The following is a 27,751-nucleotide window of genomic DNA, read 5'->3' as shown; positions in this document are numbered from 1 at the left end:
GGCGCTAAACCCAATGAAACAAGCAGCAATAAAACAAGCAAAAAGAAAAAAGAAAATGTTTGGGTCCATTCTCCTCCTCCTCCTCCTCGTCCTCTTCGGCATTTTGTCCAAACACATTAATCCCACTATTGCAAGGGCATTATTCTTGCTTGGCTTCATGGTTTAACACTACAGCTGGACAGATGGATAATGCATGCTGGTAATGTTTTCTTGTGTATTCTCTTGTGTCGTAGCCTATGAGATTCAGTGGGTGTGATCATTTTACAGTTTACATGCATCAACCTTGATGCCGTACCCAGGTTTATTAGATCCATGTCTTTCCTTGGCTTGTAATAAACTTATAAGACTGCTGATATGTCACAGTCTGTGGGGCACCATTATTTACTCTTATTATACAAAGTCATTAGCACAAACAGGAGCAGCAGCAGCTCCATCAATGTCATTTTCGCTAACATTGTCACAATTGTTGTCATCATCATCATCATCATCATCATCATTGTCATGGTGTGCAGTTTATTCCTTGTGTTTCCAGTAATTCCTCTTCCTTGTGTTTCCTGTGCTCCCTTGTCTCTCTCTCTCTCTCTGTCTCTCTCTCTGTGTCTATGTGTTGTGGGTGTCTCACTCCTCTGGCTCCCTGATTGCTGATCACTCTGCTGCACCCCTGCAATCCATCAACTCATCAACTCAGCAGTACATCAACCCCGGTTCTTCACCCTCTCATTGCCAGATTGTTCCTTCAGCCAAATAACAATAAACTGGTGGACTTTTTTTCCCCCCAATATATAAAACCACACATTTACAGCAAGGAATCCTCAAATTTGGTGGTCAAATAGCTGTAATCAAGACACATGCTGGCGCCTTGATATCTTACAGCTGAAAATATACATCGCCATCTGCTCAGCTGTCATATGCTACACTGCCAACTCACATGCTGTACAACACACCATACACCACACTGAACAAACTATTTAATCGTAACACTTTTGCAATTTTCTGAAGTGCTTTTTACTGTAATATGTAATGTCTATTTTTGGCATGCAGGGTAACAAATGTTGATACTGATATTGATCTCTTTATCTGTGATCAGCCATGCCAGTCACTATTGGCCAGCCAAAATACTTGTCAAACTCTAAACAAGACATCGAGAAATCTACATATATATTAATAATGGCCTTTTCCTGATTAAAATTAACTGGCTTCAGTGTTAATATGACATTTGCTGTAGTCAAAGTGTTGCCTCCAACAAGTTTAACTGTAAGCATGCGTGTAAATGTGGCCATTGATTTTCACTCCAATCTCTTAACTCTCAGCCTCTCTGTCGAATGCAAAACTCTCTCCAACACAAATTTATTCAGAAAACACACTTAAGCACACTCATGCATGCACACACACAAAGTTACACATTTTCACACACACTTACAGTATTCTGTACACCTGCACCAACACAGCACAAGCACCTCTACCCACACAAACACAATCAATGCGTGAGGGACTGTGTGCTCTAAAACAACTGTGTACGTCAGCAAGAAAAATAATTGAATCCCAAAATAACTTCTTGCTCCCTCCTCCTCTCACCCAAAAAAAAAAAAAAAAAAAAAAAAATGATGCAGGCACTTAAATGAGTACAAGCTGAAGGTGCAGGGATGGGGAGGAAGAGATGCAATGCCAAGGACTGATGTTGAAATAATGTCACACACACAGACAAATAACAGCTGAGGGCTTCACTAAAGGAGGCGTGTGATCAGACCTGTAGGAAGCGTCTGCTGACCTTAACACCTAACAGCACCGATGCCTGAAGGGGACTGGGTGGCATGACAAATTGAAGATAGCCAGGACAAAATAACAAATAGAATCTCTCTCTCACACACACACACAGGGGAAACATCTGCGCCAACTACCAGGGTTATTGACACACACCTCACCAAAAGTCAAACCTGCGGTTCCCCCAGTGCACTGCAGACGTAAAAAGATCCAATACCAATAAACATTTAATCAAAAATCTAATTTACCTGTGCATTTGTGTGTACATCTGCATGTGTTTGTGTGATTGTGTGTGTTTGTGTAAGCCCAGCCCGATCAGCTATGTTCACATTGCCCCCTTCTGGCAGAAACACAACAATGTAGATTTTCAAACACCCACTCAGTGATTTTCTGGAAACCAGAATGTTCTTTTTAATCTTTAGATTCAAATATGATTTGTCACAGAACATCACAGCACAGAATAAATACTGGTATTTTAGATTGAGAGGCTTATAAACTTTTTTTTTTTTTTTTTTTGTGAGTCAATTTTAATGACTTTCTATGAATTAGAATTTGACGTGGCTTTTTTTTGGTCTTGTATTGGTGAAGTCAACAAGCCCCTGGAGCAGTAAAGACCATTTAAAACTCACTGAATCACTTCAACCAAGTAAAAGGACTTTTATCTTCATTTTCATAATTTTAGCTTTTTAGGAAAAGGATTTTCATCTCTTCTTTTCATCTCAGTAACCGTGCCCATCCTCTTGTTCAATAATCCTTTTCTCAAAGCCACTACTTGTGTATGTGTGTGTGTGTGTGTGTGTGTGTGTGTGTGTGTGTGTGTGTGTACCTTAAATGTAACCTGGAACCTGGAAATGAAATTGGATGTACATTATTTTTCTAGTTTTGGTGTGTTACACTCCCCTATGTGATAGGTCTGGACAAAACATGAAAATAAACTTCATCCATTCTTTCATTCATTCATTCACTAACTTGAATGCAGAGCTAATGAGGATTGATTAGCTTATTAACTAAAAGCCTATTGTAATTTGATAGTCCTGGACAACAAGCTGCATTGAGCACCAGCCACTGTGTTTGTGTGTGTGAGTGTGTTCCCTGGTGAAGGGTGCATAAAAAATTAAGCGATGCAGTGTCATCTTAAACGGTCTGAATGCAACATGGCAGGCCAGTCAGTGATAGTCAGGTATCGTAACAGGATTACTGATCCCGTCTCAAACACTTAGTACTTAGTATGTCTGCAGTAACTGGAGCTGCTGGAGCTTGCCTTGTGTCTCCACTGATTAAGCATTCAAGCTGAATTTAATTTCCCTTTGAGTCCCCCCATTAAGTAACTTCAAAGGTATGAGCAATATCTTCACATGCACCATCTACAGTAGTTCAAAGCCATACACATAAATTACCTGAGCAGTAGCATGTCTACACTGAGTCATGCATTTCTGCCTGAGACACCATTCTGTGATCAATGTGCTATTACATTTCCATTTAAAACATGCTGTAGGCCACATGAAGAAACCTAGAAAACATCAAAGAGGACTTGCTTAAATGGGACAAGGCAGAAAAATATGTACCATCTACACAACAAATGGTGGTAAACCACCAAGCAATTCGAGCAAATACGATGTACTTGCAATGTTGTGTGAGTTTACAAATCTCAAACTGCGCATCCGGTGTTGTGAGGTTTTAACTGATTGCTGGCTAATGTCATGCCATTCTGTCAGAGTTATCCCAGTGCCAGGTGTTCTACTTAAATCCCACTCGGTAAACAGCTACAGAATACATAATGAAATTGAAGTGGAGCTCAAACCAGTTGTAGATCCAACTCAAAATGTTTGTGACACAACAATCTGTTTCAGACAGCAGCCACTGACAGATAATGTGATACAGATGGGGAAAAAATAGTATATTCTTTAGAAGAGAAATTAACAAACAAAAACATAAAAATAAGTGCTGCATCTGACTATACACAAGACACCCAATATAAACTGCCAGCCACAGGGTTATACTAACCGCTACAGGTACTTCCCACAAGTTGTATGTGGCAGGTTGTTTGCACCTAAGCCCCCGTCACAATGTGTATATTGTATGTGTATGTGTGAAGTGGGACCAAATCACTTCAAATCAAATCAACTCAAAATGTGGATTGGATGCCTCACAGGTGAAAACTTCATATCTCCAAATATAAAACTTTCAAAAAGGAAAAGAGAAAAAGACATATTTTTAGCATGACCATCATGCATTTTTGAGTTTATCCAAGCGATTTTGAAAAAGTTTCATAACCCCAAGTGTTGCAGAAGTTTCTCAGCATATGGTGAACCATGGTATCATATAGCAAAGAACCAGAAGCCACTGTCAGCAAATACAATGGAGTTTAAGTTTGCTAATAAATAAATACAGAAAAAGATACGTAGTACCATTTGCTTTTCATGCAGTTGTTGCACTGATTGGCAGGATTCAATTCCATTTTGATGTTAGTGGACATGGCCTCAAGTTTCTTTATTGGATGATTTTAAGGACCTGTTTGAAAACCCATGTTTTTCCCAGGTTTTCGAATGGGAGCCATGTTATCATTAAGTTCAAGTTGAAAGATGAAAATCACTAACAGGGTTTTCACCTGATAGCAGGAGTAATTTTAAAAAGCAAAGCATCAATTCTCAGTTAGTTCTTCAAATATTGGATATATCCTGCTTATCCAAACTTTTTGCCCCTTGTTTGAGAATCAACATCCTGACCAGACAGGATTACAAAGAAACAGGCTTGTGGAGTCTGCTCACCAGTCAGGGTCAACTGGGGTGATGTCTATCCTGGGAGGGGCTCCAAATGGCAGGGAGGTCGGCCTGGCCATGACTTCATCGTCCGGCGTCCGTGACCTCTCCCCCTGTCGCCATGACAGTGGGGGCAGCTGCAGGTTGCCTGAGAAGCGGCGTCGCCCCCGGCGCAGGTCAACACCCAGCGTGCAAGACGGGGAGGTGAAAGACTCACTAAGGCAGCAGTCTGGAGGCTCTCTGCTGTCCTGAAGGGAGACAGACACAGATGGAGGATGAGACGGCTGGAAACATGAGTCAAAATGATTTTATCAAAAACACTGCTTCACCACAGAGAAAAAGATGGAGGGAGATAAAGACTGAAAAGAGGGGTGCATGTGTGTGTGTGTGTGAGGGATAGTGGGGGGAGTTTGAAAAAAAAATTCAGAGGGAGCCTAGGTTCTTCAGTGACCATCGGTAGGCAAACTGAACATAAATGTAGACCTTTAAACTAGTTAAATTTTCAGATAGATAAAGAGAAAAAACACAACAAATAAGGCTACACTTAATGTCAGCAAAACACAAATTTAACATTTTAATTACAGCAAGAAAACACTCCAGGCACCATCTTCTTGTGATTATGGCATCACCGGGACACACACCAAGTTCCTCTGGAAGTTACAATGCATTTGTTTGTATAAAACAAATCTGAAACATGAAATAAAATGCAGCCTCTCTGTTTATTACAGTGAGCCAATGCACACCTTCAGGGATCACAAACTACTGATGCCTGTGTCAGTGGTTAGTCCCAGTTAGATGCTGGGACCAATGTGATACAGTTTGTGTTTAAAATGCTGCCAGTGAAAGGAGCATAGGTAGAAATAAATGGCTGACCAGAGAACTGATGAGGTAACTGTACACTTATGCATGTGGTCAACTTAATAGCACAGTCTTAGCAGTGTTTCAGATGCATGTTAAACTTGCTTCCTGAATGATTAGGTATGCTCCAAAACCCAACTAGCACACGCCAGTTTTGCCACCCTGACTCAGTGACACATATTCTAGATAGATCATGGTGACTCCTCATTCATTGGATTGCCATCACAACGCTTGTATAAATACAAACATTATTTGGTTTTAATGAGGAGCCAACCGCTACAGATATAAAATTCGCGTAATAGCCAATAGCCTATTATAGCTGCCACCCACACTCCTTTTCAACAGTTTGCTCTTCCCTTGCCACGTAAGAAGTGGCATGCTGGCACATCCACAGGAAGCGCACCTACAGGTAACATGATCCCATTAGTGACTGAGTGAGTTTCATTACAGCTCATAGAAGCTTTGAATCTAAAAAGGAAAAAAAAAAAGGGAAAAAAAATCCCACAATGAAAGGATTACAGGAAGCAGACACAAATGAAAAGAGGCAGCTGTTTGACACTGAAGTGGTGAGGTGGAAAGTAAGGACATTGTGTTCAGGTGTTTTTTGTTTTGTTTTGTTTTACTGTGAGTGAGGTTTTCATTTGTAGTTTAGTAGTTTTCTTATTTAGCCACAATCAAAACCTGACCCCTAGCCTTAACCTAACTTAACCCAAATTGATGTATATGCCAAGTGAGTGAGTTGAGCTCACAGAGGTTCTCTGCATCTAAAAAGAGAAGAGAGATGAAGAATAGAGAGAGCTACAGAGAGAGCTAAATGTTGAATCTGATCAAGGGGAAGAGAGAGAGATATATTCACTTTTCAGTAAACATGGCTTAACTCTTGTATCTTATTTATTGTTCAAGTACAGCTTTTTATCCCTGTTAGCATACTGACAGTAATTTGAATGCATGTATTATTGTTATCATTATTACTACATTTTAATTTTGGCATTAAGCATGCCAACAAACCCCATTTGATTTATATGCTATAATGATAAGGGACAGAGAGAGAGAGAGAGAGGGAGAGAGAGAGAGAGAGAGAGAGAGAACACAAGAGGTAATCTGTTTTTAGTACCAGTTTCAGTTTTGCTCTGTCTACCCAACTATAAAACTGCAATGAATTGGGATTAACAGGGGGATAGTTTAAGTAAATCTAATTACCTAGTCAAACTAAAGCACAACACCACAAAACATCCATGCATGTTCATCTACCTTTGAATTTTATCCCCAGAAAAAAGAGAACTGTTGTTTACTCCCCTCCAGTTTAACATATGCACTAATATAGTTGGAAGAAATGGGGAGAATTGTTGTCTTCCATTTAAAACAGCACCAAAATATCACTTAATACCTAAAAATATGTTTTAGGTGTTTCTGATCTCTTTACTGTACACCCTTCAAATCTGCTTAGCAGGACAAGGACTCAGTTAGAGAAATCAGAAGAAATGAAGAGGGATTATTTGAGATGGTGAAGATGAAAGGAACAACTAAAATTAAGAAAAATATGAAAAAGCATTCCTTTGAATCAATAGTCAATAGAGTCCCCAGTTTAATTGCCATGAGCCAATACTCATTTTTTTCACTGTAAAAGCACCTTGCCCACTAAGGGGCGCCATAGTTTCATTTCTGACTGAAGATGGTATCAGCCACAGACATCCTATTTTCAGGTGTTCTCTCCAGCAACAAGACATTCACCGGTCTCCTCATGCCACCCTAAACCTTTGTCTCAGGTGACCTCATGAAAGAGGTGAAAAAAAAAATCCTGCAAGCCTGACATTAGTGCTCTGGTCAGGCCGTCGCAGCTGAGGTTTGGTCAGAGAGAACCATCTTTCAAATACACAAGACCTAATCTCTTGTAGGAATATGAGACATCAGTGTTTCACATGACGCAGCTCTGCAAGGGGGCATGATGCCGAGAGGCCACATTAAATGGTAACTCCACTGGATGTCTTAAACCTTACTGTACCGGATATGGAGATAAGCAGCACAGGTCTCATTCAGTCATCCCATGATTCTGTTTTTGTTTTTTTTCTCTTTCTCATCATCTCTCTCCTCCACAGAGGCCTCCGGTCTTTCCTTCCGCCTCATTTACCGGCTTAATTTGTCTTGTTAGTGTGTGCCGTGTAGCCAACTGATTAGAGGGCATAAATAACCATGTTTATTCCTCAGCTGCGCAGCCTAATTTATACGGTGTGTCTGAGGGGCATGATAAATCTCGACAAGTGTGAATGAGAAAGAAAGAGAGTGTGCATTTGAAAGACTTTGTGCATGCGTATATGGCGATGACCATGATGCATGTGTGTGTAAGACACATCTGTAACTGCAAATTTAAGTTGGCAACTCTTTAAAAATCCACTCTCTACTTAATTGCCTGTTTCTTCCTCTATCTTTCTCTCTGTTTTTTTTTTAGGTTTGCCACTTTGTGTTTACAATTCTGAAACCTGGGAAACGCTCTTATAATGTGTATTTTTAGCAGTCAGGAAACAAATGCTTCTAAATTTCAGAGTCAGTAATGAATATCTAGTAGCATGACAGATCATTCAGACTCATCCTTTTGTCTTGAACAAGTTGAGGGACAGCTTGGTTTGAGAGAAAACACTTAAAACAAATTAATCTGGCAACTGCTGTGTTGGAGGGGTATAAATACGTGGTAGTCTTCAAAATAAAGAAGCAGTATGAAATTTGTTTGATTAGTTTAAGGCAGGAAAAAGGAGCTTTATAAAATGAAAATACACTGCTGCAATGACCTCTATAAGCAAAAAAGGGCTAGAGGAACAGTGCAAGAGAAGGGGAGTGAGAGAAAGACAATGTGAATGAGAAAACACAAAACACTTCATTGTGTTGTATGTTATTATAATTCGGTTAACACTGCTATTGTGAGATGGTTGGCTTTATAGTTGAAGAGTCATTCGAGTTATGAGGAAGGGACAGCAATACTTTTCTATGAGGACTGAGAAAGTAGATGGGACAAAGGCAAGGACAAAGTGAGAAGGGCTGCACTACAGAAAAGACTCAGGGTAAGATTGGTGAGATTACATAGAGATGACAACGATTTCATACAGAGAAAGAAAACACATTTACACAAGAGGATGCACACACATGCAGCACAAAAGAAATACTAGAATGAAGGGAGCGACACATAAAATTTGAGAAACAGGAGAACACTAGGGTGAAATCAGAGCTCTGTCATTACCAGTTTGGTAAAAATGAGAAAGCACTGCAGCATCCTGGCTGCCAACCAATGCCCTTGTAACTCATAATGAATCTGAGGTGATGAGAGACTGCAGAACACGGTGTAGCATCTCTCTTTCAGGGTCAACATGATTTTACACTAATATCCTGTCTGGTGTGTGGGTTTAAATTTAAGTGGGTTTGATGTTGTGTAAACCATGTCATAATGATGTTCTGCTAACTTAAAAAGTACCTTAAATCAGCAGCCTGAGGTGAGGCCGCTAAATGCAACGTGCATTGCATTAGCAATGTGCCTTAGTAATATGCAACATGACAATGTGATGAACATTTTCATGAGTACATGGAGCAATTAGTCTGAAATATCAGACAGTGCACTATTGTGGCGTGAAGGTGACCTTGCTTTCCTCTCTGTTGTGCTCATTATGGGCAGGCGTTTTTGTGACACGTTTCCCATTTACATTTTCAATCCTGATAATTGGGCTGTGATTATGTTGATATGGTACCTGTTTATAATTGACGGTTAGAATTTGTTTATATTTTCAATTCTACTAGCACTATTTGAGTAGACTACTGATTAAAACCACTGTAAGTCTCATTTATTGAGGCCTAATTGTCTTCTTTGATAAAATTTTGGTACTTTGACTCCTTTCTGCACTAGGTCAATATCTTATTTTAGATTTTTGATGTAAAACTTTTTTAGTTTGTTTGTTTGTTTTAAGTAACAAGTGAATCGTTGTCATAAAAAGGAACAGTCACACAGCTGACAGTGTTTTAGATGGTAGTTACACATTCTTGGGCTCTCATTATTTTCAAATAGGGCTGGGTGATATGGACAAAATCAAATATGATGATACTTTTGACCAAATACCTCAATACTGATATTGTGACAATAAAATGATGAAAAAATATTTCCACAATGAGATTTCTGATAAATTAGAAATGCCAATATAATAACTATAATCGCCTTACTGTAATACAGGCTTTAAAGCCAGAGCATGAAAACACTTGCCATATCACAATATGATGATATCCAAAATCCCAGATGATATCTAGTCTCATATCTTAATACTGATGTAATATCAAAATACTGCCCAGTCCTATGTTCCAGTATAGTTCCCTGTCCAGTGAATACCAAATTGTTATGACAAATTAGACACTGACCAAAACCCATCCACTGCCCCAATGGGTAGGTTGATTTTTTTGCAACATTAATGGCTCTATCTTCAGCAGCTGCAAATATATGCTTGTAGAATAATAATGTGAGTTGCTATGAATATATTACATCAAATTAACTATTTTACTCAAGACTATTTTACTGTCTATGGCCATTGTAGAAGTCACGACACCTTGCAGAATACATAATACATCTGTACGTTGCAGATGAATCATCAAGACCTGTTCCTGGCAGACGGCTATTGTGAGCGATACCATAACCTAACAATTAGGTGACCAAGGCCAAGCTACACTCTGAATCACCTGCATGCACAAACCTTGATAAGTAAAGGCTGTGATTACTACTCTCCTCGTAAACTGAGGTGTAAAAGAACGATTGAATGAGTCACTGCCTAAGAGGTCCAGCTAATTCTGTTGGAGTGATTCAGCAGGCACAAAGCTGTGACCACATTACTAATCAGCTGATATTTTCAAGTACAAGAAAGGTATAGAGACTTGTTATGAAGGCAAACACTACAGTGTAAATGATTAAATCATCTCAAGTTTGAACTTACTCACTTTTTTGTTTTTGTTTTGTTTTATCTCATCTCCTCTAGTGCTCTGACAACAGATCAAAGGAATGAGGCACGTCCCATCTTTAAGAGAGGGTGATTTTAGGGACGCATGCATGATGGAGCTCAAACCACCCCAGAGGAGAAGAAATTCAGGGCAGAAAGATACAGCTTGCTGTGTTCTGCAGCAGGAAATAGTTCTCAATGAAACTGATCAATGGGAACAGTCTAATTTTTGGATAAACCTGGGGCAAGGTTTTGATCATGCAAAATGAAAGTTGAAATTAAATCTTCTCTCAGTAGAAAAGGTCTTGGCATGTATTGGCAAAGTGTATCCACCACTTGTCCACAATGCCCTTACTTTTCACCATGCCAGTTCAGCATCAAATAACTGGGTCTTGACATCTACGTCCGCTTCATGTAATCCCTTCATAGTGGGCAAATGTTGTATTTTTCTCATTTTTTATATGCTAATCACCTCTAGGAGCTGTGATGAAACTCACAGGATCACCTATATCACACCTACATCAGTTAGCTCTAGGTGCACTTAATCCAACATGCATCAAAAATGCAGCTACAGTTGGGCTATTAAGTTGACAGCATGCACATGTGTTCAGTGAGCTGTTCAGTTAGTTATTTATGGCTCTGGTCATTTCCCTGACATCGTTTTAACTGTGAATTGTATTGCTCTGGAAGATCAGGTGGAACCTTAGTGCCTTTCAGTGCACCTCCCGATGCACACCTTTCCCATGTCCAGCATCACTAGTCGGTGCTCCCTGGAGGTGTGTCTCAGTTCACCTTAATATACAGAGGAGCTGCATTTTACCTCACTTTTTCAGAACATGGATACAAATAAAAACCGATGCTTTGCAGAGCACATATTTCATTTTAAGATACTGCATCATAAAAAGACCAGCCCCCTATAGCACCAAATGCATTCCTGGTGGCCTGGCATCAAATTCTTCAAGCTTCTTTTTGCCTTGAGAAAAGAATGACAAGATGAAAAAAGAAAAGCAAAAAATATACTACTCCTGTCCTTGACTCATATTTTTCTTTCAAGCACTTCTCTAACAGTACTGATATCAGGGCACCATGGCTCTGACCTTTATACTCCCGACTGTTGGTTACTTTTATTGATGGCGACACAGAAACAGAAACTTCATCTACTGGGGCACTCACTGTAAGATGCTCAGAATAAGAACATTAGCTAAATGTTTAAATAATGAAAGTAAGCATAAAAGACAGAAAAATGTCAGTGTGAAGAGTGCATTCTAAGACCTGGTACAATCTATTCTTCTTCCAATCACTTCTTCCTCACCTTCTCTTATCCTTAGGTGACCCTGTCTGCAATGCCCGCAAATGTGTGTGTGTGTGTATGTGTGTGTGTGTGTGTGTGGAGGAGTTGAGGGTCCATTAGTCCATTAGCAGCTTTACCCCCATGGCCTCTTTGTCTTCCTGAGACCTCTAATACGACTGAGACATAGTCATTAGTCAAACACACAGACACACACACACACACACACACACACACACACACATATGTATTCCCACCAGTCGCCACAATGTTCACTTACGTGCAGTTAACACAAGCAAAAGCATACACACACATATACACACACAACCAGACGCAGTCCCAGCTGCCCTAAGCAATGTCCCAGTCACACCTGCCCTTGATTGCTGAATATGTCTCGTAGAGAAGTTAATGTGGTGCTGTAGCCTCATCTGTCAAGGCTACATTTGCATAAAGTAGTATTATGCAGCATATGCATCTGCGACAAGGTCTTTTAAAGTAGGCCAAAGCACAGCTGTAAATACACAAATACAGTATCAGCCATTGTCAAAGTTAAAAGGAGTGCCAAAGGAAATTCAGCAGGACAACTACACAAACAAGAATCGGGCACATGTGTAACTAGATAGTTCGACACACAAAGTGCAACTTTGATGGCTTTGTAATACCACACAGAGCACAAAGAATAAATGTAATGCATTTCAACCACAAAGGTTTTCCTCTGGCTTGTGTACTGTACTGGTAAGATGGGAGTTGCGGCTGTAGCAACTGTAGCAGTTCCTAAGGCCAGCATCAATTTTGCATTAGTACTGTATCAACCACCAAGCAGCAGCCAATTCTGTGAAATATTTTTTATTTAAGAGCTGAATAAGCATACTATAACATGTCAGATAATTTAGAACATCTACTGAAATAAATATGAATTTTCCACACTGTGAGAAATGCCTGGTCTCTCTCCGCAGCAGGAGGCTAGAAATGGGGACATAAAAGTATTTTAAAAAGACGACACTGAAGACATACCTTTTTATTAGGAAGATTATGATGTCGCTCTTCTTCCTACCGGATTTGAATTTCTAAGACAAAAACAGCACAGAGGGAGAACCCAGTTCTCATCGGCGTGTCTCTGTTGGTTGCATGGAGAACTGAACCCACAACAAAAGTGGGTATCACTGCCATCTCAGCTTGCCTATCATCTATGAAAGTTGCCAGATTTTTTTTCTCCCCAAGTAGCCCAGAATCTTGGCTGATGAATGCTGAAATGTATCAAGAAAATCTGACTGGGATCGCAGTGAATGAAGTCCATGCTACATACAAATGGTAAATACTGCTCTCATGTGTTAAGCTACTTAACACTGTTTACCGGTAAGCTAGCAGCACACTGCCTGCATCATATGACTCATCATTCTGATTGGTTTGAAGATGTAAATAATGTAAGGCCGTAATGCCCCAAGTGAAATTACTCTCAGGAGGAGAGAAGCCAGATATTTTTGCAGTGTGATCAAACTGTGAGACCTACCTGGTTTGCAAGGGTAACTTTTTCTTACTAGAGGCAACTTTAAGAAAATGACCCTTACGAGGATAAGCGATTTGGAAAATGAATGAATGAATGGAAAATACAAGGGGCACTGCATGGGTTTCAGTCATTTGTTTAAAAAAGTGTTTACTTTTCAAAGAATTCCCTCTCTTAACACCACCAAACATTTGTATTATGCGTAATTTTTGACTAACATCAACAAACTGGTGGCAGAGCGCATCACAGGGCATTCCTGTTTGGCACCTTTCCCATTCCTAACCCAACCCCAACCCTATCTCTCTGTACTCTTACCATTGTGACACTATGGCAACCAACAACATGGAGGAAATGAAGAGATGAGAAAGCAATACCTGCTTCCCATCAGTTACACAGGGGGTGGAGGAGGATGCAGGCACAGGAAAGAAAAGATTTACAGAGACAGCAAGAAGGAGAGAGAGAAAGAGGATATCAGTGAAACACTGGGGGAGAGAGTGAGACAGCGACTTTAAGAATTTGAGGGACAGGAGGGGGGGGGGAGCAGCTTTGGAGAAAGACAGTGGGGACGATGTATAAGAGTGGGGGAAGGGGGCACTGGCAAAGAAGAAGAGGAGCTGAAAGAGACTGATTAAGATCATATGAAATAAGACATAATCTTCATCTGAAGCTGAGCACAGTGGCATACACACACTTTGGATAGACAAACATGAATATAAATGCACACACCGTGCATACACAAAGACACAACTAGCACACATGCACGTGCAAAAACATGCACACACACATTATAATTGATGGTAGTGAATGGCTCACTGCTCCGGGGTTATTGTTTTGCAGCGTGTGAATAGACAAACATGGTGGTGAAGATGGGAGCGCAGCTGTGTGTAGATGATAGTACCCTAGTGGCTTTGTTTTGTTCTTATGCATCCCAGACAGATGCATTAAGATATCACACACTAAACATTTCATACACATATTACAATACATTAAACACATTTTCAAAGGTAGTGACTTCTGTACTTATACAATGCTGTAAAGCCTTCCACAAAGACAGAATATTAAGAATGAATCAAAAAGAAATTAAAAAAGAAAAGAAAAAAATAGAAAGAAAGAAAAAAATATTTTATTTTGGGGGAAAAAATGGAGAGAAGAGAGGAGGTTCACATGCTACTGCAGCAGTGCTTGTTATCCAACACAAAATTCGCTGTTGTGTTTGGATAAAAGCCAATTTCAAGACTAATAATTCCATTCCGTTCAATTTATAGGCTGTTAAAAGTGATGAAATATTCCCCTGTGGTTGACTGAGGAAAGGGATATTAATAAAAGTGTTTGGTGAATTATTATCACCAGTTTCTTTCTTTTATTATCATCTTTTCTTTATTGCTATGAAATAGCCTGATCCCCATCTCTCAGACGAAGACAAAGAAAAAAATAAATTGCCTCCTCTCTCTCTCTATATATAGCAAAATGTCTGATGTGATAAATTTAGCTTGTTTGGGGGTTGAGCACAAGACACTTAGCTTTCACATAGAGTGTAATCCAGTCTTTTTAACACTGGAGGCAATATTCATGAGATTTCTGCTTCATTAGTTAGTATGCACACACACAGAGGAGAGAGACAGGAATGGTTGGAAACTGGGATGAGATGCCAGAAAGGGTGAGACCCAGATCTGAACCCAGACTGAAACCATCCTTTTCCCACTGAGCCTCCAGCATGCCCAGGATACGCGAGTGTCATTTTGGAACCGCTTGACCCATATTTTAACCCAGTCTTGTGTATCTATTTATTTATTTATACATCACTATGCCCTTCCCCCTCACAAAGTCTTTGTCTTTTTTGTGTTTGTTGTCATTATTTGTCTGAGAAAACAAAAGCAGAATTTTACTAAAATGAAATAGAACAGAACAAAATAGAATAGAATAGAATAGAACAGAATAGAATAGAACAGAATAGAGAATAGAAAAAAAACTGTCAAGTCTGATCTAGACCGTAGACATCTGCCTAGAGTTTGCTGTTTGCCCCTTTATACATCCTCACCACTAAAATCCAATTACTAGTACAAAGTGGGCTATTTAAAACCCATTAAAACAGAGTGACAATGATTTGAATCGGGGTGTATTAACAAAGGGCTCAAGCCACCAAAATTATTCACAGGCAAGACAGAAGAGTCTTTCTGCTGTGATTTATGAGCTGGTAGCTTGAGGGATGAATGGCTCTGTGCTATGGGTCTACAGTTCTCTCCACTTGTCCAATCAGCAAGAGTAACAGCTCCCATCACCTGACCCGTCAAAACCAAAAGGGTTTCAGCAGCCAAGATCTCTTGTGCCTGCTAATGAACACAGTTTACTCTGTATTCATTAGCAGGAGTGCACCACCACTGTAAGAAAATGACCACCACTGCAAGAGAAAATGTGAAAAGAAAATAAGCACTGTAATTTCATCTATCACATAAAACTAAAGTAAGTGCAGTCTAACTGAAAGTACTAAAAGTAACATTTATATTATGAGTATAACCAGTAGGTCATTTGTTAATGGGAGCAAGCATCTATGGTAAAAACTATATTTGTGGTCATGTCGCTCCTAAAATATTTTGTTATAGGGAGAGTTTGGTCTAGGGTGTATTTTCAGTACCACAGACACTACTGAGTGATCATAGAGATATTAAAGCAATATTATAGGTATGCTACATGCAGCAGTGTGTCTCTATGATCTTCTTGATCTCCTGTGACTAGGCAGACTAGACTAACATATTCAACTAAACAACCCATCTACTACAAGGGGATGGGGGGATGGGGGATCACAATGACATGACAGATCTTCATTTTTCCCACCACTACTCTTTAGTTCCATGTACTAATGCTGCTTTCATTTCAACCGGAATCTTGTCAAAAACCTGAAAAGCAAATTCAGCAATCTGGGAGAAAAAAAAGACTCTTTTCAATCAACTGCAATTTCAACAATCTCTTTCACATTTTTCTAGGGCTTTCTAGGAACTTACATGGAGACTTATATGTTAGGAGACAGGAGATGTTAAAAGCCAGACACTGTGAGAATTACTTAGGTGCCTTCTTAGTGCACAGGTGGGTGTCCAACTCACCGTAACAGCTAGAGTTAGTGTGAATTATAGAAAGGCTTCTGTTTTTCAAGATTTTTGGTCAGCTCAATATTGGAGGCTCTCATACTGCTGAAGGACCACAGGAACACCACCTTATCCAGGTTTTGTCACCAAGGTGTTTAGAGACATCATTACCACCTATTGTGTTAAAAGTAATACAAGTTGTACTGCAAGTTTTCACAAACTACATTCACAAATAGGATGAACTGATTGGGTATTATATTTCATGTGCAATCAATTCAAAGCATCAAGAACAATTGAGACAGACTAAATAACTGGAAGATATCCACATAATTGCAAGTAATGAGCTCAGGACACTGCTGGTAAGTGACAGACACACTAGGTCAGAGTTCAGCTGCTGCAGGTGTGAAACCAAGAGTTTAGGTTGCTGTGGAAACCAACATCTAGCCTGGCCAGATGCTGATGGTGTTTATTTCTTTATAAAGATACAGAAATAGCAGGAGAAGGAGAGACAGAGGTAAGGAGAGCAGAAAAGGAGAAATGAGCAAATGAGAGCAGGAGAGAGCAGAGATGATGGGAAGGAGGGATGGAGTAAATGTTGAACTGTTGCATTAGTTGGCGCGGATTCAACCCGTCGCTTCTAAGCTCTCTAATTGGAGAATGAACAGCTGTGTAGTTTGACCTGCTCTCCCTGTAAATACAACTCACGCAGCAGAGAGGAGAGACTTAGAGTAACACAGGGCAAGAGACTGAGATAGAGACTGAAAGAAGTGACAGGAATTGAGATAAAGAAGAGAGACAGAAAGGGAGAGAGAGAGAGAGCAAGGCAGGGAGATTAAGAGTGAGAAGCAACACAAAGGAAGGGAAGAACACTGATAAAGAATTAGTGAGAGATGAAGAGAGGGTAAAGTTGACATTTATACCCTAGAACACATAAGGGGGGAAACAGTGTGAGAGAGACATGGATCATGGCAGCAGACAAAAAGACAGAGATATCTTAGATAAAATAAGAAAGTTGTCATGCTGTACTGATACCACACATCTCTGTCTATCACCCTGGAAGGAGCAGGGCAGGGGGAGTGGAGTCACCCAGCGACCCAGCGACTCAAACAGACACCAACAGACTTTTAAGTGGTATCAGTGAGAGATGAAGACAGCTGCCATGTTGGCTGTTCCCATGCAGGGGCACTGATGGTTGGCAAGACTGTCTGTGCCATTATTGCAGCAACTATATTCAATAGTTTCCTCTAAAACTGGTAGTCATTATAGGTGATTTTTCACAGTGAAAGTGTCATGATTGGAGAACACTGCAAGCCAAAAAAACAGGACCTCAATGATTTTCTCGTTGACAAGAGCCATGTAAGACTCTCTTGCGCTGAAATACCCCGCTTGTATTTCAATGTGATTGCAGTGCTGGCAATTTTCTTAAATTGATGTGGTTGCTTTTACAAAAAAAATGTCCACAAAATAGTCAGATTTGAAATTCTAATTCGGCTGCTGAAAGAAACAGACCTTAGTAATTACAAATTAGTGCAGGGGCTGGTGAACAGTTTGACAGGAGGAAAGGCTAGAGATGTAAGTGTGGGAAATTTGAAGTTTACCAAGCTCACCGATTCTGCAACAGTTCTTCTGCTGCAGTTCTGGGATTGGTTTGCTTTTTTTGGGGGGGTGAGTGTTTGGGGTGAATCATGATAGTACCCAGATCAAATTTCACTTCATATTTTTCTGAGTCAGGCGGAATCATCCACCGGTGTAGTACGTGATTTATGCTACAGAAATGTGAAAAATAAGGTTTACAGGTTTTTAATAGAAGCTATAAGCTTTTGTGCAGATGCATCTCAGGGGGAAGGAAGGAACAGACACAGCCATTTGTGGACTTGATGAGAGAAGTGTGTGCGCAGACATGCCTCACTATGAATCATGGGAAACTGATTTAATGGAATGAGCAAAGGCTTGACCAAATGGACAGAATAAATAAAGATATGTACATGTACTGGAGATATACAGAGATACACAAACGGTTGCATGCATTCCAGCATGCACATACACACATATACAGACAAAGGCATGTTCATGCACACATGCACATACACATACACAAACTGCATCTGTAGTGTCAGGGCTCCTGACATGAGAGCTAGTTAGCTGTGATCTTCATGGGAATGAGGTAATTAGGTCTGTGGGGCGCAGAGACATTTAATCTGCTCATCCCACAGAATGGCACAATCCAATGACACACACTCTCTTAAGCACAAACAAGTCACATGCACTCATTCTCATACACCTATATAAATACACATTATTATTCACCTGCACATCCACACTCACTCATTCATCCTCACTTGTTCACTCTTGAGCACAGACACACACATAAAAAAAATACACAAACACTCCAGCCTAATCCAATCCAAACATCACCCTCAAGTTAGACCAAATCTCTAATATAAACACACTCACAGGTTGTACATAGTGTTCATACACAGACTTACACCACTCTAAACTAATCCTACTCAAGCATCACCAAATCCCTTGTTAATGCTGAAATCCTATAACAATGCCCTACCTCAGCAGACTCAACTGTACCGCTTCAGGAACTCCTCAGCAATGTTTTCACTGAATCACTGCACACACACACACAGGCCTTCCGGTCTCAGTGGTGATGCACACACACATACACACAAATCCACAAGTGCACACATGGATACACAGAGAAAAAACATGCCCACTTGATTTGCTTGTCTGCTGTAATTCAAGTCAAACACCATATGTTCAGATTTCCAACGGCATACAAAGTAAATTGAAGTTTTTAAGTTATTGAGCAAACTGTGGACCACAGATATCAGCAGGAAAATAAGATTATTTAACCCTCCTCATTTTTGGAGGAAGTCTGAAAACACCACCATTTTGAATTGAAGTGTTTTCCAAAAGCATTTATTTGTCTTTTCCCAAATGTACATGCTTTGATGTTTCTCTGTACAAATGGACACTTTCAAGGAACAGTTCACCCAAAATAATGCCATTATCTACTCATTCTTCTACCAGCTAAAACACAGGCAAAGTGTGTTTTACACAACACACAGAAAGGTACACTAGCTAGTGCATCCCTGTAGCAGCTTTCCACAAACAACTGAGGGCAGTGCGTTGATCTTTTTAGGGTTCCAAAATGGGCAAAAAAAATTAGAGCAACATTTCTCCGTTTCTCCGTGAAAGGTCACAACAGTACAGTTACACCAGACAAGGTAGGCAAGAAAAATATTTTCATAAGAAAGTGAAAATATTAAACAATAATAGGCCCAAATAAATTTGAATGTTGTAATTTGAAAGTCCAGCCTCCACAGTGTCTGCTTAGACAAAAAACATAGAATAAGCACACAATCTATTAGTGAGTCCGGCTGACAATGAGAATCATTCTGTCAGGTGAGTCTAGAGGGTCTTTGACTGTTTTTGTTATAACTGTGTTTTTCCCTGAAGGATAAATTCTATTTTTGTTTGCTCATCTCCACAGGGAGGTTAGAGTTCATGTTCAGATACAGAAGAGAGCTCCCTGGAGCTGCTACGGGTTCAATGCTTTGCTCAATGACATCGAAACAGGGCAACCGCTTGGTGCCACTGGAATTGGACCCAGGCACTCAGGCTGAAGGACAGTCTCACTGGGCACTATGTCACCTTGTTGCAGTCGAATGTTTATCTAAACATAAAAAATATGCTTTGTTTTTGAATGTACTACCTACAGTCCAGCACTCAGCTCAGTCAATATTACCTTGCCAGGGATTTCTGAAATCTGTGGCAACCTTACAAAAACTGCAGCTTTGACAAAGTTCTCCAGAATCATTCAAGATTTTTTTTTTTTTATCTTCCCACAAGCCACCTTTGGCTTCTGATCTAGCGGCTGAAAAACACTGAGAGACACTCTACTAGAGTTCTTTTTTTTTCTTTCTTTTTCCCCACAATGCTAAGAGCTAACTGAAAACACATCCTCAGGCAAGAAAGGTGGGGATCAAGTCAAGGTTACATGTTAGAGAGGATAAGGAGAGACAGTGAAAAAGAATTAAGAGATAAACAGGAAAGAATGTGCTGCTGTAGAGGAGAGCTGGGAGAAACCGTAGTGAATAGAATAGAGCCAGGTTTGTGACTGATTAAGACAAAGTGAAGAGAAGCACTGAGAAAGTACACAATGTTCAAACTGATACAGAGAGAGAGAGAAAGAGAAAAGGCAGAGACAGGGAGACTGAGTAATGCACACCCACATCTTCAACTAAAGACTATCTGAGAAATGGCAGCAAACACCCACAACCGTCGTGATGTGCACCTGCGTGTTTCCATCCACATGTGCATGCCGGGATGAGTGCTCTAGCAGTGCACGCAAATTCACAATTGTCCACATGCAAAGATGAAAGTGGGCAGCAGGGAGGAGAGTCAGATGACAGTCCTGAGATGTAAGGTAGCATTCAGTGTGCAAGATACGTTCTGCTGAGCTTAGCATCCACACATGAATGCCAGTACCTGTGGGGTTTAAACATCACAAGACCTGTACGAGACCTGGGAGCTGATAGAGGGGCAGAGGATGAAGGGAGAAGAGAGAGAGACACAAAATTCAGAGGGAGAAAAGAGAAGACAGCAAAGGATGGGAGCTACACAGCTAACAAAAGAAGGAGAGGAAAAAAGAGCACAAATCTGTGCTTCATACAAATGTTTTAAGCAAAAATCCGGCATTCATCAAAATGTTCTTACCTGCATTTGTCCATATTCTAGTTTATTCATATTTTAGTCCAAAGGTCCAACAGGTGTAGCATTCACTGTATGTCACTGCATCAGCAAGAGTTTTTTCAAATAACTACATTGGAACTTCCATTGCGACAAAACAGGCACCTGGCTGCTGGGTGGATGTCTATCATAATGTAATAGAGTGCAGATCGGGTCGCATATATTTGTCCGAACCCGACCAGAACCCAACAGGCATTTTTTTTTGTGTCTGAACCCAACCTGAGTCCAAGAGTTTGCTTGTTCTCCATCGCTTGGTTACATTTACCGCCTGAAATAAACTACATGTTACCTTCAGCATCATCACATAAACTCCAGCACTGCACGGGAAGTTGCACAGAACAGAGAGTATGTCCATCATTTTTAATTATTTCACGCTAGAGTTTAACTAAAATAACGCCGGCGTGACTGAACCTGATCCGCACCCGAACATAATTTCTAAATTTTTGTCCAAATCCGGCTTGACCCATCAGACCCAACTGGCTTGAGTCAGGTATCCACACTCCACAATGTGCGCAGCTCACAGCAACAATGAAGAGTAAGATAAAGTTAATGCACAAAATGAATTAAAATCATCTGGGCGCTATTACAGTTATTCAGAAATTATGCTGTTTATTGGAAGCTAATTCATATCTCAGGCTAACATTAATCGCAACTAATTAGATGTGTGCTAAATTAATCATTGTTAGCTGCATTGTGGTTGAATAATGTTCTGGCAAAGCCAACAACTTACAAGGCTCAATTTCTCCCAAAAGAAACATTTTTTATATTTTAATGTAAGTCAGCTCCTATTCCCAATTCACATGTCATGTTACAGTGTGAGGAGAATACACTGTACTTATGAAAATTAGTATTATTAACATTATTTCAATTTAACAGCCTTTTGCAATAACAAAAATGCCTTTTCAGTGTGTACATTACATGCATTACATGCAAATTCACAATCCTTTTTCCCTAGAAGCAACTCAGTATAGAAACATTACAGGCGACAGTGTGAAATGGTAATTTGGCATGTGCACTTATTCTGTATGCAAAGTGAGAACATTTCTAAGCAAATATTAGTGAATGAGGCCCACTGTGAGAAAGAAAGACATGATGAGGAAGACAGAGGAAAGAACTGTCAAAACAATGCAAAAAAGGGGGGAAATTTAGAGATCTATGAGGAAAGCATAACACCAGCAGGAGGCCACAGCTCGCACTGCAAAATACAGTTGTTTTGTTCCTCTCATGGTTTCAATATGAGCTGTCTGCCTCTCAGTGTGTGTCTCATTATGGGAGAATCTCTTTCTATTTCTCTTTCTCGGCTCCTCAGTGTACATCTTTGTCTCCAGCCGTAGATTTTGTTAAGCAGAGGTAGGCTGAAAGTAATGCCGAGCATGTTGACAGATGGGGAGAATTAATTATTCAATTTATTTTATTACTGAGGCGGATTTTCTTCAGAATTGGAGAACTAATACCGTTGTTTGGGAATTATTATTAGCAAACCGATTGCAGTTTCAGTTGTTTCAGAAGATGTGCCAAAGTACACATAATAAGGAGCCAAACTGAAGATAATAGAGGCTGACTTGAATTGAACTGAACTGAATTGACTTGGATCAATTTTTAGGCATTTAGTAGAATACTATGTCAGTGATGTGTACAAGATGTGTGTGGGAATAGTTTGGAAGTGTACAGAGTCAATTACGTAACACCTGTGGCCCAACACTGGTGAGATATTTTCAGAAAATGATGACTTACATCGTTGGGAGATACCGTGAGAACACTCCTGCTCTTCCTCATTTTTCTTGGAGAATCTCCCTCGCTGTCCTACTGCAACAGCTTCACACCTGGAAAACACACATGTACACACACATACAGAAATGTTAGATTGTTTTTTTGTTGAAGGGGACCAGTGCTGACACGATTATTTGATTAGTTGAGCGATAATTTAGATTCACCATTAATTTAGTCATTTATCAAGGAAAATTCCAAACATTTTTTTTTTTTTTTAAATCAGTGCATAAAAAATACATCATCATTCAGGAAAGTGAAACCTACAATCATTGCCATAAATGAAGAAATAAGATACCCAGGCCTACTAAAGCATCTTTGAAATGACATTAACGGTACAGTCTGTGACACACTGAATATTACTGAATATGCTTCTGCTTATCTAGTTGTTACTGTCCAAGGGTAGGCTTTATGAAGTTTGTGTTATAAATCAGTGTTGTTGTTGTTGAACCATTAGGTCCACTTTTATTAAATTATTAAGCGATTAACTACTAAAGTTAAGTGGAATAATTGATACTCTGTTAAATTGTTCATTAGGTTCGGTTTGATTTCACATGGCAAAAATTTTGAACAAACTGAAATATATCAACAAATATGTCCAGGTTGAAAGGCAGAGAGAGGAAGTATTGACTTCAAGAATGTTTTTTCCATCTCTCACTTTATTGTACAAACACATTTAGCTAATATAATATCCATGGATCACTAACAGCAGCCTTGGCATTTCTTCATTATTGCAGTGCTCATTTTGGCTATATTCCAGTATATTACCTTGTTGCACCATGTCAACCCTTGCTTCATTGTGTTCCTATGCTGCTACTGTAACTGCTAGTTGCAAACGCTACCTGCTTCTTTTTGTCATTAATTAGGAGTCTACAATTTGCACCTGAGCTATGGGAGCTGATTCAGCCCAAAACGCAAGCTGCTTCCCGCAATTGGGTTGAATATAGGTCGTTTCATGTTCACACCACAAACCAACCACTACAGGATTTGTTTGTAATTGTGCCGAGACCCCCTCTAACAGGGTTTCAGTCCCATTGTTTTGGTCCAGGTTTCACATCTGCCCAAAAGAACTGCACCAAGGGGGGAACGCACCACAGTTTGATCCAGTTTGACTAAACAAACCAGGTGTGAAAGCCCCCCTTAAAGGGCCATAAATGTCGAATCCCAGACTCATGTTCCCAATACAGACAGCTGCTCTGATGGGTGAAACACACCCATTTTTTGTTCCACACCGCAAATTCTTGCCTATTGAGGGGATATGAAAAGCTCCCCGCAAAATGCCTACAGATATCTGCAGTGTGACAACACAACATGAAAGATGTGCAGCATAAACATCACATTATGAATGTACATTCAATATATATGCTAACGATGGGAGGGATATGAAAATGTGAAGATAAAATACTGAATTTATAGCACATAGGCCCACACATTCACAGGTCTACATGGACAGTACAGTAGATAGCTGTACAGTAGATACAGGTGTCCAGCCTCCTGCTAAGACAGCAAATTTGATGTCCTATGTTAAGAACAGCTAAGCCAGCTCACAACTGTCATAATATGTGGTTTACCTACATTAATATGTGACCTGACAAGCCAACTAGTCACCAATTAATACCTATCAGATTAATTAGGTGTGCTGTATTTTTCACAGTTTACCCTGGTAATGTTGTTTATTTGTGCAGTGTGTGTTGTTTAGTGTTGGTTTTGTGACAGTTTGTGAAAACAAATTTCCCTTTGGGACAATAAAGGCTATCTATCTATCACACAGACCATTTTTCCTTTATTCACTTTGATCACATATTATTCAGGATTGCATTGACTGTATTGGCTGTGCTGTAGGATGCATTTATGATATATACCCTTTTCACTGCAATTTGTTTTTTTCTTAATGGATTCATATATACACAATGTTCTCGTTGCAGCTGAATAGTGGCCCACACATTACAACCTGAGGAAACGTAATTTTTCTCAAAGGAAAACTATTGTTAGCCATACTTAGAATATTGAAAAACAGCTTTGACAGCAGCGAATATTTGTAATCCCTAAACAATGCCTACTATTTGTAGGCTATGCCAGGACAGATGGGGATAATTTACATTAGAATTCCTATTTACACAGGATTTCACAGGAGTGGCAGTCAGAGAGAGTGCGAGAGAGAGAGAGAGAGAGAGAGAGAGAGAGAGAGAGAGAGAGAGAGAGAGAGAGAGGGAGGGAGACAGGGGCAGAGACAGAGAGATACACAGAGACAGAGAGTGTGTGTGTTGACCCATCTGGAAATGTATTTGGCTCCAAGCATCATCACTGGACCCAAATGGTGCAGCAATTTTATAAATATATGTATTTTTTCACAAAGATTCAGTTTTTGTAATGAGGTGGCTGCTCTATGAAAAGTCACAAATGTCACACTGAAAATATACAATTTGTGGATTTTTCACTGCTAAATAAACAAGAGTGTATTCAGTGACAAGGTCACAACTTGACAACAGTCTGTTATTCCAGAAAAAAACGTACCACAGAGTGCCTTAATTGACCAATCTGTATCAAGTATTCAACAAAGCCATGAAATAAACCTTATATTACCCTATTTTACAGACTAGATGAAAAACTACACTTTGTGTGTGTGTGTGTCTGATGTATGTCAATACGCACACATCAACAGCGAAACAAAATACTTACTATTTCACAATAATGTGTTCTTCATTATATAGCGAAGGAAAAGTGGTGAGACTTTGTCATACAAATTAGGGGGGACCTAAGAGGAGATAACACAATCACACAGGACAAACAGGTTTCTTACCCTGCTCACAGACTCCTGCAAAACACACATTTTAGGATCACTGTTCTGCTTAAACCAAACAGCTAATTTGCATATTCGGTTAGGGTTAGGGTTAGGATTAGGGCTACATTAGGGTTCCCGTGATTTCCCATCCTGAGTCCTATTCATCCTAAACTAATTTTCAAAATTATGGGGCATGAAAAAACATCTGACAGCAATAACACAAGTTTCTCCTTGAGTTTTGGAACTCGTGGGAAAAACAGGAAGCAAATAGTGAACAAATACTGTGAGATCCTTCTCATGCATGATATAGATAGCAATTATAAAGAGAGTGTACTTATAAAGGAAGCACAGAAATAGGTTTTAATGAGCTCTGATCACAGGGTGAGAGATTAAATTTCCCATTTCAGTTATGTGTAACTCGATGAATGAAGAGAGACAGTACGCCAGACAGGACAAACTAAAGTGTAGTATAGATGTGACATTTATTGAGAAAAAGGGATGATGTGTGAAGACAGCAATCATGCAGCGACTGAGTAAACTGATCTGCAATGAGTGTAGCCTTCATGACTCTTTTAAATGGCACACACACATTCAGATTTGGTTTACTGTGCATGTGAGGACTTTCCTTTGGCTACATTCATTCCCTGACTGCTGACTCCGAACCCTTGACCCTCTCCACTATATGCTTAACCTCAACTGTTATCGAATCCTAATTCTACCCTTAACCCTAAACCCATGTCCTCACCGAACATCAACCCCTTGAGAAAATATCAGCAAACACTTTCCTCCTCTTTCTACCTTCTGAAGACATTTTGACCTTTTAAGTATAGACGTACATGACCCCACAAACGCACTCAATGAGAGAGCGAGAGAGAGAGCACACGAGAGAGAGAGAAGAGAGAGACAGAGAGAGAGAGAACGAGAGAGAGAGACCGCGAGAGAGTGAAAGAGAGAGAGTAAACCTCTTGGACTTGGGTTTAGGGTTAAGCAAAAAATTAGGATTAGTTCAGGCCAACAATGTAGCCCCGCAAAAAATATGACAGTCCAGAAAATACCCTTATTTTGGAGGATATTTGTAATCTTTTTATTCATGTTAGGACATTTTTTGTCACACGTATAGATGTAGACATGCAGACACACAAACACACACAGCATATTTCAAATTTCCTTTCCCACATACGTACATTTGTTTTGCTACCATGAAAATCACAGAGCAAAGCAGTCAAAACAAAATAAAAGAAAGCCTAAGCCTCGTCATTGCTCTTCTGGGGGGCATTCAACCAATGATACATCAACTTGGTAATATCTCTGCACTTCACACTGCAATCCCTCATGATGCATAACCATGTGATGATGTGCAAGACGTCCTTTGGCTCACCACCCAGGCAAACCGATCACTCCCATGGCAAACTTATTCATTCATTTTCAAAGCCGCTAATCCTAATTAGGGCCGTGTCATGCTGGAGCCTGTCCCAGTGCTCGCTGGGCAGAAGGTGAGGGCAACACCTTGGACAGATCGGTAGTCCATCGCATGGCAGACATACAGACAGATACATTCACACCTAGGGGCAATTAAGTATCTCCAATTCGCCTGACTTACATGTGTTTGGACTGTGGGAGGAAACCAGAGCTCCCGGCATAAACCCTTGCAGACACTGGGAGAACAGCAAATTTCACACAGACAGGCTGTCCAATCGAACCCAGAACCCTCTTGCTGACAGCGCTAGCTCCTGCATGACTGTGCTGCCACCATGGCAAACTAATTTCTGTTATTTGCTTTCCAATGCCTCCCCAATGCCAGCCGCAGATGGTTCCTGGGCTACAGCAACCTCGTTTAAACGTCTCTGATCTCTTTGTGTCAGAAGCCTGTTCTCTAAATCCAACTCTAATCCACACAATAAGCTCTAAATGATATAATTGTTCACGGCTTCTGATGAAAACGCTCATTTCTTACCTCTGCTGCAGTCACGGTGGCTGGGAGTCATCATTATCATTAGACTATTATTTGAGATGTGGGTAATAAACAAGAAGTGTTACATAAAACCAAAAGGTGTAATCAAGCATTCCCTTCACAGTGAAATGATCCAGAATGCAACAGATATGTTAGCTGTGATTTTGCCAGGCCATAAACAAGAATTTTCTAAACTGATTTGCCTTATCTTGTACATATTGAAATAATCTGAGATCACAGGAAGGAGAAATTAGAGGACACTTGTTGTCATATGCTTTGATG

General features: G+C 40.0%; 1 protein-coding gene across 2 annotated transcripts in view; it reads right to left on the bottom strand.

Moving 5' to 3' along the window:
• The window catches only part of pde4ba (phosphodiesterase 4B, cAMP-specific a), a 195,472-nt gene that overhangs the window by 142,591 nt on the left and 25,130 nt on the right, over positions 1 to 27,751 (bottom strand). The window contains exons 2-3 of one of the 2 annotated variants that reach the window (XM_030049071.1): positions 22,704 to 22,792; positions 4,530 to 4,768 (exon numbers count right to left, since the gene is read on the bottom strand). In XM_030049071.1, coding sequence (XP_029904931.1) covers positions 4,530 to 4,768; positions 22,704 to 22,745 — 281 coding nt within the window. In that variant the 5' untranslated portion in view covers positions 22,746 to 22,792. Of the gene's footprint in view, positions 1 to 4,529; positions 4,769 to 12,638; positions 12,943 to 22,703; positions 22,793 to 27,751 lie in introns of those variants that run through there. The other variant, XM_030049073.1, reaches the window with a different exon arrangement.

This window comes from Myripristis murdjan, chromosome 4 (assembly GCF_902150065.1).
Source record: "Myripristis murdjan chromosome 4, fMyrMur1.1, whole genome shotgun sequence".
Lineage (NCBI taxonomy): Eukaryota > Metazoa > Chordata > Actinopteri > Holocentriformes > Holocentridae > Myripristis > Myripristis murdjan.
This window is presented reverse-complemented; position numbering and strand designations above follow the sequence as displayed.